The following is an 11,613-nucleotide window of genomic DNA, read 5'->3' as shown; positions in this document are numbered from 1 at the left end:
ACTGCTTCCAACTTTTCCCTAATCTTTGTTCTTCCGGCCAATCAAATGGGTGATAAACTTCGATTATCCATCGGAATTTTGGGTATTGTATTCTTTACTTTTTGTGTAATATACACTACCACATGCTCTTTTCTTCGATTTTCAAACTTTTTTTCAACTTTTAAACTTAGTTTTCGCTCTAAAATGTGTTTTGTTTGTAACATGATATCTACACGAAATATATTTGTATGAGTTTTTTTTTTCCGGGTTCTTAATACTTATATATGGCCACTTCACAGGAAACGGAGCTTCTCTGTTGCTATATACAGCTCCAATGTACGTAGATGAAAACTTTATAAATCGCAAATTTAATTTGAATAACCAAGAAAGTAGACTATGTACTATATATGTAGATTAACATTTTCTTTCTGTTTATGTAGAGTAACATTTTCAAGGGTGTTTAAGAAGAAAAGCACAGAGGAATTCTCATGTTTTCCTTACGTTATGACACTCTTTAACTGTTTGATATATACTTGGTACGGTTTACCGATTGTGAGTCATCTTTGGGAGAATCTTCCTCTCGTCACCATTAATGGAGTCGGCATCCTTCTCGAATCTATCTTCATTTTCATATATTTCTACTACGCATCACCAAAAGAAAAGGTAAAGTATTCATTAGAATCGTATGGTACTTTTTCATTAGGGAAAATAAAAACTAGTGACATTGATCCATATAGAATATAAACTTTGAAATAGATTAAGGTTGGTGTTACATTTGTTCCGGTGATCGTTGGGTTCGGCTTAACGACAGCAATCTCAGCCTTGGTATTTGACGACCATCGTCACCGAAAATCATTCGTCGGAAGTGTTGGCCTCGTGGCTTCCATCTCTATGTATGGTTCTCCTCTCGTCGTTATGGTAAGCCATATAATCAAACCAACTATTACATACTAGGAATATTTTGTTTACTAAAAAAATATGAATGCGTGTGTGCTAATTAATGTGAATATTTGAGTGTGCGCAGAAGAAAGTGATAGAGACAAGAAGTGTGGAATACATGCCGTTTTACTTGTCCTTCTTCTCATTTCTGGCTAGTTCCCTTTGGTTGGCATATGGCTTACTCAGCCATGATCTCTTTCTTGCGGTTCGTTTTTTTCCTAATTCACTCATTTTCCATAATTAATAGCAGTACAAAAATACTAAATGTGGATTTAAAAACTTCTTGCTTTGTGGACCGAAAAGAGAAATTGTCGAAAATCTAAAAAAAAAACGTTTTCTTATGGATTCTTAAAATTTAGTCAATTTTTGCGGTGATCGATCACAAACTAATTTGACGTTAATCAGTTCATGGTGTTTCAGTAGTTGAAATATTTATCTTAAAGTTGAGAAATCAAAATTCGAGTTCTACTATGATTTCAATCATGGTTAGCCATTGTAGATGCTTTTAATATATAGCAAAAAAAAAAAGTTTTCACATATTTTGCTAATTAATCTTGATTTTAGTCGTTCGACGGTTATTAAAGAAAACTAATATGATGTTACATAAATCATTTTTTTGTTAATGCGTAGAATACTACAAAACTTTTTTTTTTTTCTCGAAATGGTTAGTGGTCTAAGAAACGAAATATAAAGAATTGTTGAGATTTTTTTTTTTTTTTGAGATTTCATGTGCATTGTTTTGATGATGGCATATATCGAATGTTTTTTTCTTACATGTATAGTCACCTAATATGGTTGCGACTCCATTGGGAATTCTCCAACTTATCCTCTACTTCAAGTACAAGAATAAGAAGGATTTAGCACCAACAACAATGGTGATCACCAAACGAAATGATCATGATGACAAGAACAAAGCCACACTTGAGTTTGTTGTTGACGTTGATCGTAATAGTGATACCAATGAGAAGAATTCTAACAATGCCTCATCGATCTAATATCTCGGATGTGTTTTCCCCAAAACTCCTTGTAAATCCAGAGATATTTTATCTAAACACCTCATATGTTGTACGTGCTTTCATTAAATAACGTTACATCACTCTATACGTTATGGTGGTGATGATATTGTTGATCATGTGAAAAATAAAGGTGGAAGTGCTATGTTTTCCTCTGTATTTATATTATAAGATCAAGTGTATATGTACACGAAAGATCAATGTGTTGACAAAAATGGAAAAAAGAGTTACCGAAACTTAAATTTTTTTTGACGAATGGAGAATTATTGAAATACTTTTTTTTTTGTGTAAAAATGTTAATAAAGATGGGTTTAAAGTTTAAACCACAAAAAACACCATTATGGTTTTAATCAACTCTTCTTGAATTTTGTTTTAATTTTACCCCTAGACGTAATACTGGGCTAATAAAAGCGTAAGGCCCATTAATAGTTGGTTCTATTCATAAAGCCCAATAACGAAGACGCTCTTAAAACAAAACGCCGTTTAAAGAAACCGCGATAAAACGCACATATGGATTCTCCCAAATAAATCCCTATCACCAAATCTTCTTCTCTTCTTTATCTTCCCCAACGCGAAACCCTAATTTCTCTGCAGATTTTTCCCAAATCTCAGGTAACATGATCTCTTTTCTTATTTCGGATTCTTTCGTAGTAATATATGAACTTTGCTGCTAATTTTTTCATCCTATAACGTATTTGAATTCTTCGGCTCGATAATGATTCTTCATAAGCGTCAATTTGTTTGATTTTTTGACGAATTTGTTGAGATCTGAAAATTTTGTGATTCGTACTACTGTAGCTGCTTCTCGTTCATAACCTTGGTTCGTTGTGTTATTTGTAGCTCTAAGATTCGTTGTGAGCAATGTCTTCTGTTTCAAGCCAGCCACAGTTTCGTTACACGCAACCTCCTTCAAAGGTTCTTCATTTGAGAAACTTGCCATGGGAATGCACTGAAGAGGAGTTAATTGAACTCGGAAAGCCTTTTGGTACTGTTGTTAATACAAAATGCAATGTTGGAGCTAATCGAAATCAAGCTTTCATTGAGTTTGTAAGTTCCAAGAGATTATGCCAAAGTTACATTAAGTGTTACCATTGTTATAAGTTTTTATTTTTATTTGGTGTTGCATATTTGTTTCTTCTTTTCAGGAAGATTTGAATCAAGCTATACAAATGATATCTTACTATGCTTCTTCTTCGGAGCCTGCTCAAGTTCGTGGTAAAACTGTCTACCTCCAGTACTCCAACAGGCAAGAGATAGTGAACAACAAAACGACAGCGGATGTTGTGGGGAATGTTCTTCTGGTGACTATCGAAGGCGATGATGCTCGTATGGTCAGCATTGATGTCTTGCATCTGGTAAGTGGATCACACACCTAATTGGTTTCGTTAGATGATGTAAATAATAAATATATTGCTAAAAGATGTTTTGGAGAAATGCCGATGATTAGGTTGTAGGTTGTCGTGCTTTTGAGAATTTTCTTTTGACGTGAATGTAAATGGATCAGCAGGGCCATGTCAAGGCAATATCTTCAGTGGCAGCCTAATGCATTAGGAGAAAGAGCACATGTGTGTTTGTTTCCTTTCTCCTTTCCCTGACACTGCCTCTCTTTTCCCTACTCTCTCCCTCACACTTCCCTTTATCAGATATATATTCTAGGATTTGTGAGATATGGTCTTACATAGGTGTAGTTAGTGTTTTTGTTTGATATCATAGGCAGGGGCCAGCTCTACCTTACATAGGTGTAGTTAGTATTTTTGTTTGATATGATAGGATGCTACTCTATCTGTATCTGCACATCTTTTGTGATATAGGACTGTGTCATAGTTTATGTGACTGATGAATCTATCTAGAGGTTCATCAATCTGCTAACCTTTTGGGCTGTTCCTTGTGTCTAATGTGATTGTTTGATATGTTGGAAGACAAATCTTATGCCTTCCAGAGAGCGTAACCTGAAATCAAGCTTGTCACGTCATATTATGTTGGTTTAATTTGCTATCTTAACTTTTGTCATGCTGTATGAATTTTATACTTAGAGAGTTGGCATTAACTAAAGTTTTCTTGGAATGTTGCTGAAGGGCAAAATAATTACAGATGCTACACTGGAGTCTTTATAGTTAACTCTTCTGGCTCTTTTTTTCTTTGTTGTTCTAATTGCTGGTTTGCCATGCAGGTATTCTCAGCATTTGGGTTTGTCCACAAGATTACTACTTTCGAGAAGACAGCCGGATACCAAGTATGTTCCAAGCCATTAATTTGCTATTTTGCTTTGTATTTTAATGTTAATATCTATTATACTTAAAATGTTTACTGTCTGACTTGCTCGTAGGCACTGGTTCAATTTACTGATGCAGAAACTGCAACCGCTGCAAAACTTGCCCTCGATGGAAGAAGCATCCCTAGGTGACAGTTGTATTAAATTTTTGACATGGTATTTAGTCTAACTGTGAAGGGCTGCATGGTTCTAGATATTTGTTTGGAGGGTCTGACATTTGGAGCCTTTCAAGCGTCTGTTGGAGTTTTAGCACTAATGGCTTGTTCCCTAGTGATGTATGGCTAATAGCGTTAATAGATGTAGGAAAACGAATTTGTAACGAGTCTTTTCATGTAGGAACCTGGGAAAATACTGTAGGCAATGGTAGATACTTAGATTAGGATTGTTTTTCCATGTAGAATTCTTGGAAACATCGTCTGTTTATTTTATCACAAACCATACAGGCTTTGCGTTATAAGATTCTATATGTTTGTTAGAGGCATACTTGTTTACTGACTTATCTTTCTGGGCATTAGGTATCTACTCGCTGAGACCGTGGGACAATGCTCACTTAAAATCACATATTCAGCTCATACAGATCTGACTGTCAAATTTCAGAGTCATCGGAGCAGGTATGTATGTGTATTCACACTTTGTGTTGAAACATGTTTTGGTTTACTTGGTGATTGACATACTTCTGGGACCAAAATTACTGAATTGTTTACTCTCTATCTTGCAGGGACTATACTAATCCTTACCTTCCCGTTGCTCCATCAGCCATTGATAGTACTGGTCAGGTGAGCAATTTGAGATCAGTCTCTTACTGGAAAATGCATTTATGATTGTAAATCTGCTTTCTACTTAGTTGAATCTCTTACTGGTGATGTTTATTTTATACAAAGAGATGCATGAAAAAATGCAGACTTCATTTGTTGGTTTAGTTACTAAAGTGAAAGATTAATGTGTCATTCTTACTAGGTGGCTGTGGGTGTAGACGGGAAGAAGATGGAACCTGAAAGTAATGTTCTTCTCGCATCTATTGAAAACATGCAGTATGCAGTAACCTTGGATGTTTTACACATGGTAATACTGGCTCTCTATTCTAAAACCTCGTTGAAACTTTGGTTCTGAAAATATTGATTCTCTTCTCTTGTATATTGACGAGTAGGTTTTTGCGGCTTTTGGGGAAGTTCAAAAGATTGCAATGTTTGACAAGAATGGTGGGGTACAGGCACTGATCCAATACTCAGGTAACATCTTGTATGATATACTCTGTTTTAGTTATTATTGATCTCTGTAAAGAGCAAATTCTCAAATGACTCTGGCGGGTTTCTTCCAGATGTTCAAACGGCTGTGGTGGCGAAGGAAGCATTGGAAGGACATTGTATCTACGATGGTGGTTTTTGTAAGCTCCACATTACTTATTCACGCCACACCGACCTCAGCATAAAGGTGAACAACGATAGAAGCAGAGACTACACAATGCCCAACCCACCGGTTCCAATGCCTCAACAACCCGTTCAGAATCCATACGCCGGCAATCCACAGCAATACCACGCAGCAGGTGGGAGCCACCACCAGCAGCAGCAGCAGCCACAAGGTGGATGGGTCCAACCAGGAGGGCAAGGCTCTATGGGAATGGGTGGTGGTGGTCACAATCATTACATGGCACCACCATCTTCAAGCTCAATGCATCAAGGTCCGGGTGGTCATATGCCTCCACAGCATTATGGTGGTCCTGGTCCAATGCATTAGAGAGAGAAAAGAAAGTCCCTCAAAAGTCGAAGACAAAGAAAGATGTTTAATCTCTCTCTTTATTTCTCTTAGCTCTGTTTTTTAAAGTTTGGAACACTTGTACTTGTGTCCAAAAGATGTTTTTTTAAGGATAAAACCATTTGAGAAATGTATTAGAAGCTCTTGATTTCTCTATCTATGTCTCTCTCTCGCCACTCACCATATCATTTTCATTATCAAAACTCTGTCTAATCATGTACAAGTGAAAAATTATTATTGGCCAAATTTTGTGAAACATTGGTTAGAATTACTGGATAAGATTTTTTTAACTCAAGTGAAGAAAAAAAAAACACAGGAAGAGAAAGATAAAGAGAGGAGGATCTTGTGGCTCCCGAGTCTCCAAGTAAAGTCTTCTCTTTTGCTCTGAAATAAAAAGAGTAAGAGAAGAAGGAAGAAGAAGATAAAGGATTCAAAAAACCCTAAACACTCCAATGTCTTCTTCTACTCTTCAAGCTTCTCTTTTTCTTCGTCCTCCTCTCCATACTTCTTCGTTTAAGCTTTACCCTTGTCTATTCTCTTCTTCTTCATTGAGTTTTTGTCCACAATCTCTCTCAAGTTTCTACCGTCTTTCTTCAGTTCTTCACAACTCTCGATTTCGTCCCCTTCCTTGCTCATTGCGTCAAGACAATGTCGCTTCCGATTCTGATTTCATTCCCAAAGACTCCGCTTTTGAGGTTACGGATTCAGCTGAGAGTAATAGATTGGTTTCCGATACGGAGGTTTCGGAATTAGAGACGAATGATAGATTTGTGGGTGGTGAGGAGACGAAAAGTGGAGGAGAAGAAGCGGAGGTTAGTAATGGAGTAACGGAAGGTAAGGAGGAAGATCAGAAGAAGAGCAAGTTTAGGATTGTGGTGTTGATGATGGCACTATGGGCGGCTATAAAGAGAGCTATAGAGAAGGTAATGGAGTGGGAATGGTTAAGCTGGTGGCCTTTCTCTCGCCAGGAGAAGCGGCTCGAGAAACTTATTGCTGAGGCTGATGCTAATCCAAAGGACGCAGCTTTGCAGGGTGCTTTATTGGCTGAGCTCAATAAGCATATGTACGTAATTTCACCAACCTCTAATTGATTGGTTTCGTAGGTGTTGTTGAATTCAATTTGTTCTTAGTTGATTCTATGTGGTAGCTAATATTTTCTTTTAATTTAGTCCTGAGGCTGTAGTTCAACGGTTTGAACAAAGGGAACACACAGTGGATAGTAGAGGAGTTGCTGAATATATTCGAGCTCTTGTCATTACAAATGCTATCTCGGAGTATCTTCCTGATGAACAAACGGGGAAGCCATCTAGTCTTCCCGCACTGGTATTGTTACCATGACTACTTCTAGAATCTCTGGTTCGGTTATCTGTTTTTAGTTGGTCTATACTTCGGTCGCTGAATTTGATTAGCCTGCTGTTTCTTATTGTTTCTACTGTCTATATCCCTAAAAACGTTATTCAAAAATCCAGTTGATATGAATATTTCTGTATGTAGCCGGTGCTTTTTTCTGTTCAAAGGACTCAAGCTTATAGAGTGTTCTTAGTTTTCTTTGTTTCTAAATTTGTGTTGTTGTATTTGTAGTAAATTATTGGTTTATGTGCAGCTGCAAGAGCTGAAGCATCGTGCATCAGGCAATATGGACGAATCATTTGTGAACCCTGGTATATCTGAGAAGCAACCACTGCATGTTACCATGGTATGTTTCTTTTATATTACCATCTGGTGAGGTATATTTTCATAGGTTCGCGATGGTTCCCTATATTGTTAGTTCTTAACGCATGTTTTTACTTTGTTAGGTTAATCCTAAAGTTTCAAACAAATCAAGATTTGCGCAAGAGCTTGTCTCTACGATCTTGTTCACTGTTGCGGTGGGATTAGTGTGGTATGTATCACCTATATTTTAGTTGAGATCAAGTTTATGATGATAGATTCATTTAGATAGCACAGGCAGAAATGTTGCTTCTTATACATAGTGGAACTTGTGATTGCTTCTCTATTTTAGTACTGTTGTTCCTGTTAAAATGGAAGTTCCTTGTTTAGGATTATGGGTGCAGCTGCTCTGCAAAAGTATATTGGAAGTCTTGGAGGAATTGGAACTTCGGGTGTTGGTTCAAGCTCTTCATATTCCCCAAAAGAGCTGAACAAAGAAATAACGCCAGAAAAGGTAGACTTTTGACTCAAGTTGAAGACAGTAATGATGTTCGGCACTGTTTATAAGGAGTCTAAAGTAGAAGTAGAACTGCAAGGAAATATAACGCTTTAGTTACAATGGGCAAACTATAGTAAGAGAAGGATATTGCAAATTAGTTGCATGATAGTATCCTTCTTATCTGAGATATTGGATCGTCTCTGTGTTAATGCTAATTTACCCAGTGACAATTCAATAGTTCTGTTCGTGTTGCCCTTGAAGCCGATATATTTATAAGAGCTGCTCCAATTGTGTCATTTCCTAACAATTATCAAGTTTACTTGCCGCAGAATGTCAAAACATTTAAGGACGTAAAGGGTTGTGATGATGCAAAACAAGAGCTCGAAGAGGTAGTTGAATATCTCAAAAATCCATCAAAGTTTACCCGCCTTGGAGGAAAGTTGCCAAAGGTATAGACTTTCTTTGTTACTTTGCATTTGAGAATATACAATTGAGAAGTCTTTGCATTTGATTTTCTCCCGTCTACTAAAGTTAGCATTTTGACCTGAAACATTTCTGAAATGTTTGCCTCCAGGGAATTCTTCTAACCGGGGCACCTGGTACTGGAAAGACATTGCTGGCCAAAGTAAGTTCTCACATAGTTGTTATATTGTCGTCTCTTGTTGAATTGGTTATTACTTATTATGAGTGTGTGTTTTCACAGTCATATTCCACTTAATAATAAATTCTTATTACGCTACCAATATTCTGATTGATTTTACAATAAGTTAACACGGTTTAAATTTTGAAGGCAATTGCTGGAGAAGCTGGAGTACCCTTCTTCTATAGAGCTGGATCTGAATTTGAAGAGATGTGAGCCTTCTTCTAGCTATCTTTCTCTGGCATTTGCCTTAGGCAACATTATCATTATCTATTTAGTAATTATTTCAATCAGGTGGCTTCTTCAATAATGGATAATGTCTTCTAATATCATGTTTTTTTCCCTTCGATTTACAGGTTTGTTGGGGTAGGAGCTCGCCGTGTGAGATCCTTGTTTCAGGCAGCCAAGAAGAAGGTATGACTCAACTTGTCACTGCTTATCAGCTATTTTAAAAGAGTTTGGTTGATTAGGCTACCATGAATGAACTTTTATATTTAATGACGATCATGTGTTACAGGCACCTTGTATTATTTTCATTGACGAAATTGATGCTGTTGGATCCACAAGAAAACAATGGGAAGGGCATACAAAGAAGACATTGCATCAACTACTTGTTGAAATGGATGGTTTTGAGCAGAATGAGGTACTTGTTGATTAGGAGTAGTGTATCTTGTGATTACTTCCGCTAGTTTGCAGGAATATAATAGTACTTTGCTTTCTATTTTGGTTATGCAGGGAATAATAGTTATGGCTGCAACAAACTTGCCTGATATACTTGATCCAGCTCTGACAAGACCGGGTAGATTTGATAGACATGTAAGTTTTCATTTTCTTGTTATTCTTCTGAGACGTATTAGTATTGCAGATAAGAGTTACTGGAATACGAAGAACTGATACCTTTTTCTTGTCTTGAGAAACCCCCTGTTTTGAGGATTTGTTTTTGACTTTGTCACTTTGCGCATCTGGTGTTCAATGTTTTTTCATCTGTATCTTTTTGAACAGTATTTAGATAGGTGCACTGCTATGTTACGAACAATTTTTCAGATTTTTCGAAAGGAAAATGAATTACTGACAGATTTGATTTTAGATTGTCGTACCCAGTCCGGATGTCCGTGGACGCGAAGAGATTTTGGAACTCTACCTCCAAGGCAAACCTATGTCAGAAGATGTTGATGTTAAAGCAATTGCTCGTGGAACTCCTGGATTCAATGGTGCTGGTGAGTTTCTTAAATCTATAACTACAGTTTAGTCACCCTGAAATTCAGAAGTGTCTTCTTTTGTCACTAACCTATGAAGATTCAATGACTCACCACATTTTTCCCAATCTCACCAAACTTTTTTCCAGATCTTGCAAACCTGGTAAATATTGCTGCCATAAAAGCAGCTGTTGAAGGTGCTGAGAAGTTATCTTCTGAACAGTTGGAATTCGCAAAGGACCGAATTGTCATGGGCACAGAGAGGAAGACAATGTTCGTATCAGAGGACTCAAAAAAGGTATATTCCAATATCTTAACAACATAGAAGTGTTTGGATGTGGAGTTCAAACATGATATGACCTGTCACTTACTTCTTTGCCTCTTTAGCTCACTGCATACCATGAGAGTGGTCATGCTATTGTCGCTTTAAATACGAAAGGTGCGCACCCGATCCACAAAGCGACTATAATGCCACGTGGATCTGCATTGGGAATGGTTACACAGTTACCTTCAAACGATGAAACATCAGTGAGCAAGAGGCAGTTATTAGCTCGTCTCGATGTATGTATGGGAGGAAGAGTTGCAGAGGAGCTCATCTTTGGCTTGGACCATATTACCACTGGAGCGAGTAGCGATCTGTCACAGGCCACTGAACTTGCACAATACATGGTAACCTCATGTACATGTGCTTAATTGCTTCTTTTTTTCTGGTTTATCAAAAGAGTTAGCCTTTGGTTCTTTTAGTTTTCTGGAATGAGGTTTGAGGGACTTAGTCTCTGAGATCCTTAAGGTGAACTTACAAGTTAATGCGAGAAGATGGATCTTACCTCTTGTTGTAGTTGTAGTAATGCTTTTCTTTTTAATGGAAGGTATCGAGTTGTGGGATGAGTGAGGCAATAGGACCAGTTCATATAAAAGAAAGACCAAGCTCTGATATGCAATCACGCATTGATGCCGAGGTAGAGACTCTCTATTCACTTTTTTTAGTTCCCTCATTCAAATCCCATTGGTCCTAAATCTAATCATTCATCTGGTGGTGTTGATACATGTATAGGTTGTGAAGCTTCTTAGAGAAGCATATGAGAGAGTGAAATCTCTCTTGAAACGGGTTTGTGCCAAGTTTACAGATAGTCGCATTTTTTACTGGATCAAAATTGTTTAATCTCACTTCGATTTTGTGTGTGTGTGTGTGTGTGTGTGTGTGTGTGTTTCCCCAGCATGAGAAGCAGCTACACACGTTAGCAAACGCACTTCTAGAGTATGAAACGCTAACCGCAGAGGACATAAAGCGTATTCTCCTTCCAAAGCAGGAAGGCGAGAAATTTGAAGAGCAACAACAAGAAGAAGGAGACTTGGTATTGGCCTAATCACATCATTCATTACCATAAACACACTTCTTTGGGTGAAAAAGGGAGATTCAAAGCTTTGTACAGAGTAAATCTCCCATAGCTTCTACAACAACAACCAAAAGAAAAACATATGAAATTATTGATCTCATGTTACAAAATTATTGTAGTTTTTATTTCATTAGCTCATTAGTTTTCGCTTCGACCTTGAACCTTTTGCCCTTTTTGACATTCTGTTCAATTCTATGAAGAAAAATGTAAAACAACATTGAAAAGAAAGTAATAATTGTTGTCTTTATTCTCTGATGTGATTTTGAAAGCCAATGA

The 11,613-nt window shown here is 37.2% G+C and overlaps 3 protein-coding genes across 8 annotated transcripts; all 3 read left to right on the top strand.

The window, feature by feature from the left end:
• On the top strand, positions 1-2,187 carry SWEET3 (Nodulin MtN3 family protein). The gene is made up of 6 exons (NM_124698.4): positions 1-82; positions 279-315; positions 420-642; positions 736-897; positions 1,004-1,123; positions 1,701-2,187. The coding sequence occupies exons 1-6, from the start codon at positions 46-48 to the stop codon at positions 1,911-1,913; spliced, it is 792 nt and encodes a 263-aa protein (NP_200131.2). The 5' UTR covers positions 1-45; the 3' UTR covers positions 1,914-2,187.
• Positions 2,188-2,425: 238 nt separating this feature from the next.
• Positions 2,426-6,199, top strand: PTB2 (polypyrimidine tract-binding protein 2). 6 transcript variants are annotated; one of them, NM_001345041.1, is made up of 11 exons: positions 2,426-2,543; positions 2,772-2,978; positions 3,077-3,286; positions 3,436-3,496; positions 4,102-4,164; positions 4,258-4,331; positions 4,719-4,814; positions 4,922-4,979; positions 5,161-5,265; positions 5,351-5,432; positions 5,522-6,188. In NM_001345041.1, the coding sequence occupies exons 3-11, from the start codon at positions 3,249-3,251 to the stop codon at positions 5,935-5,937; spliced, it is 993 nt and encodes a 330-aa protein (NP_001332168.1). In that variant the 5' UTR covers positions 2,426-2,543; positions 2,772-2,978; positions 3,077-3,248; the 3' UTR covers positions 5,938-6,188. The 6 variants fall into 6 exon arrangements, with proteins under 6 accessions (NP_001332168.1, NP_001078750.1, NP_200130.1 ...); NM_001085281.2 differs by having other exon boundaries at positions 2,428-2,543; positions 3,439-3,496; positions 5,522-6,199; NM_124697.5 differs by lacking the exon at positions 3,436-3,496 and having other exon boundaries at positions 2,428-2,543; positions 5,522-6,197.
• Positions 6,200-6,306: 107 nt separating this feature from the next.
• Positions 6,307-11,612, top strand: FTSH11 (FTSH protease 11). Its single transcript, NM_124696.4, has 17 exons — positions 6,307-7,018; positions 7,125-7,278; positions 7,559-7,651; positions 7,752-7,837; positions 7,996-8,119; positions 8,434-8,553; positions 8,679-8,729; positions 8,895-8,956; positions 9,101-9,158; positions 9,262-9,387; positions 9,480-9,560; positions 9,832-9,961; positions 10,090-10,238; positions 10,328-10,609; positions 10,810-10,899; positions 10,995-11,048; positions 11,158-11,612. The coding sequence occupies exons 1-17, from the start codon at positions 6,408-6,410 to the stop codon at positions 11,305-11,307; spliced, it is 2,421 nt and encodes an 806-aa protein (NP_568787.1). The 5' UTR covers positions 6,307-6,407; the 3' UTR covers positions 11,308-11,612.
• Position 11,613: the final 1 nt, after the last annotated feature.

This window comes from Arabidopsis thaliana, chromosome 5, assembly GCF_000001735.4.
Source record: "Arabidopsis thaliana chromosome 5, partial sequence".
NCBI classification, from domain to species: Eukaryota; Viridiplantae; Streptophyta; class Magnoliopsida; order Brassicales; family Brassicaceae; genus Arabidopsis; species Arabidopsis thaliana.
This window is presented reverse-complemented; position numbering and strand designations above follow the sequence as displayed.

Excerpts from the sequence above, each read along its gene's own strand:
- SWEET3 (NM_124698.4), top strand. The coding sequence starts at position 46 with ATGGGTGATAAACTTCGATTATCCATCGGAATTTTGG. Across the intron at positions 316-419 it reads TTGCTATATACAGCTCCAAT|AGTAACATTTTCAAGGGTGT; the intron begins GTACGTAGATGA and ends CTGTTTATGTAG. Across the intron at positions 1,124-1,700 it reads GCCATGATCTCTTTCTTGCG|TCACCTAATATGGTTGCGAC; the intron begins GTTCGTTTTTTT and ends TTACATGTATAG.
- PTB2 (NM_124697.5), top strand. The coding sequence starts at position 2,793 with ATGTCTTCTGTTTCAAGCCAGCCACAGTTTCGTTACACGCAACCTCCT. Across the intron at positions 3,287-4,101 it reads GCATTGATGTCTTGCATCTG|GTATTCTCAGCATTTGGGTT; the intron begins GTAAGTGGATCA and ends TTTGCCATGCAG. Across the intron at positions 5,433-5,521 it reads GGCACTGATCCAATACTCAG|ATGTTCAAACGGCTGTGGTG; the intron begins GTAACATCTTGT and ends GGTTTCTTCCAG.
- FTSH11 (NM_124696.4), top strand. The coding sequence starts at position 6,408 with ATGTCTTCTTCTACTCTTCAAGCTTCTCTTTTTCTTCGTCCTCCTCTC. Across the intron at positions 8,120-8,433 it reads AAGAAATAACGCCAGAAAAG|AATGTCAAAACATTTAAGGA; the intron begins GTAGACTTTTGA and ends TACTTGCCGCAG. Across the intron at positions 10,239-10,327 it reads TATCAGAGGACTCAAAAAAG|CTCACTGCATACCATGAGAG; the intron begins GTATATTCCAAT and ends TTGCCTCTTTAG.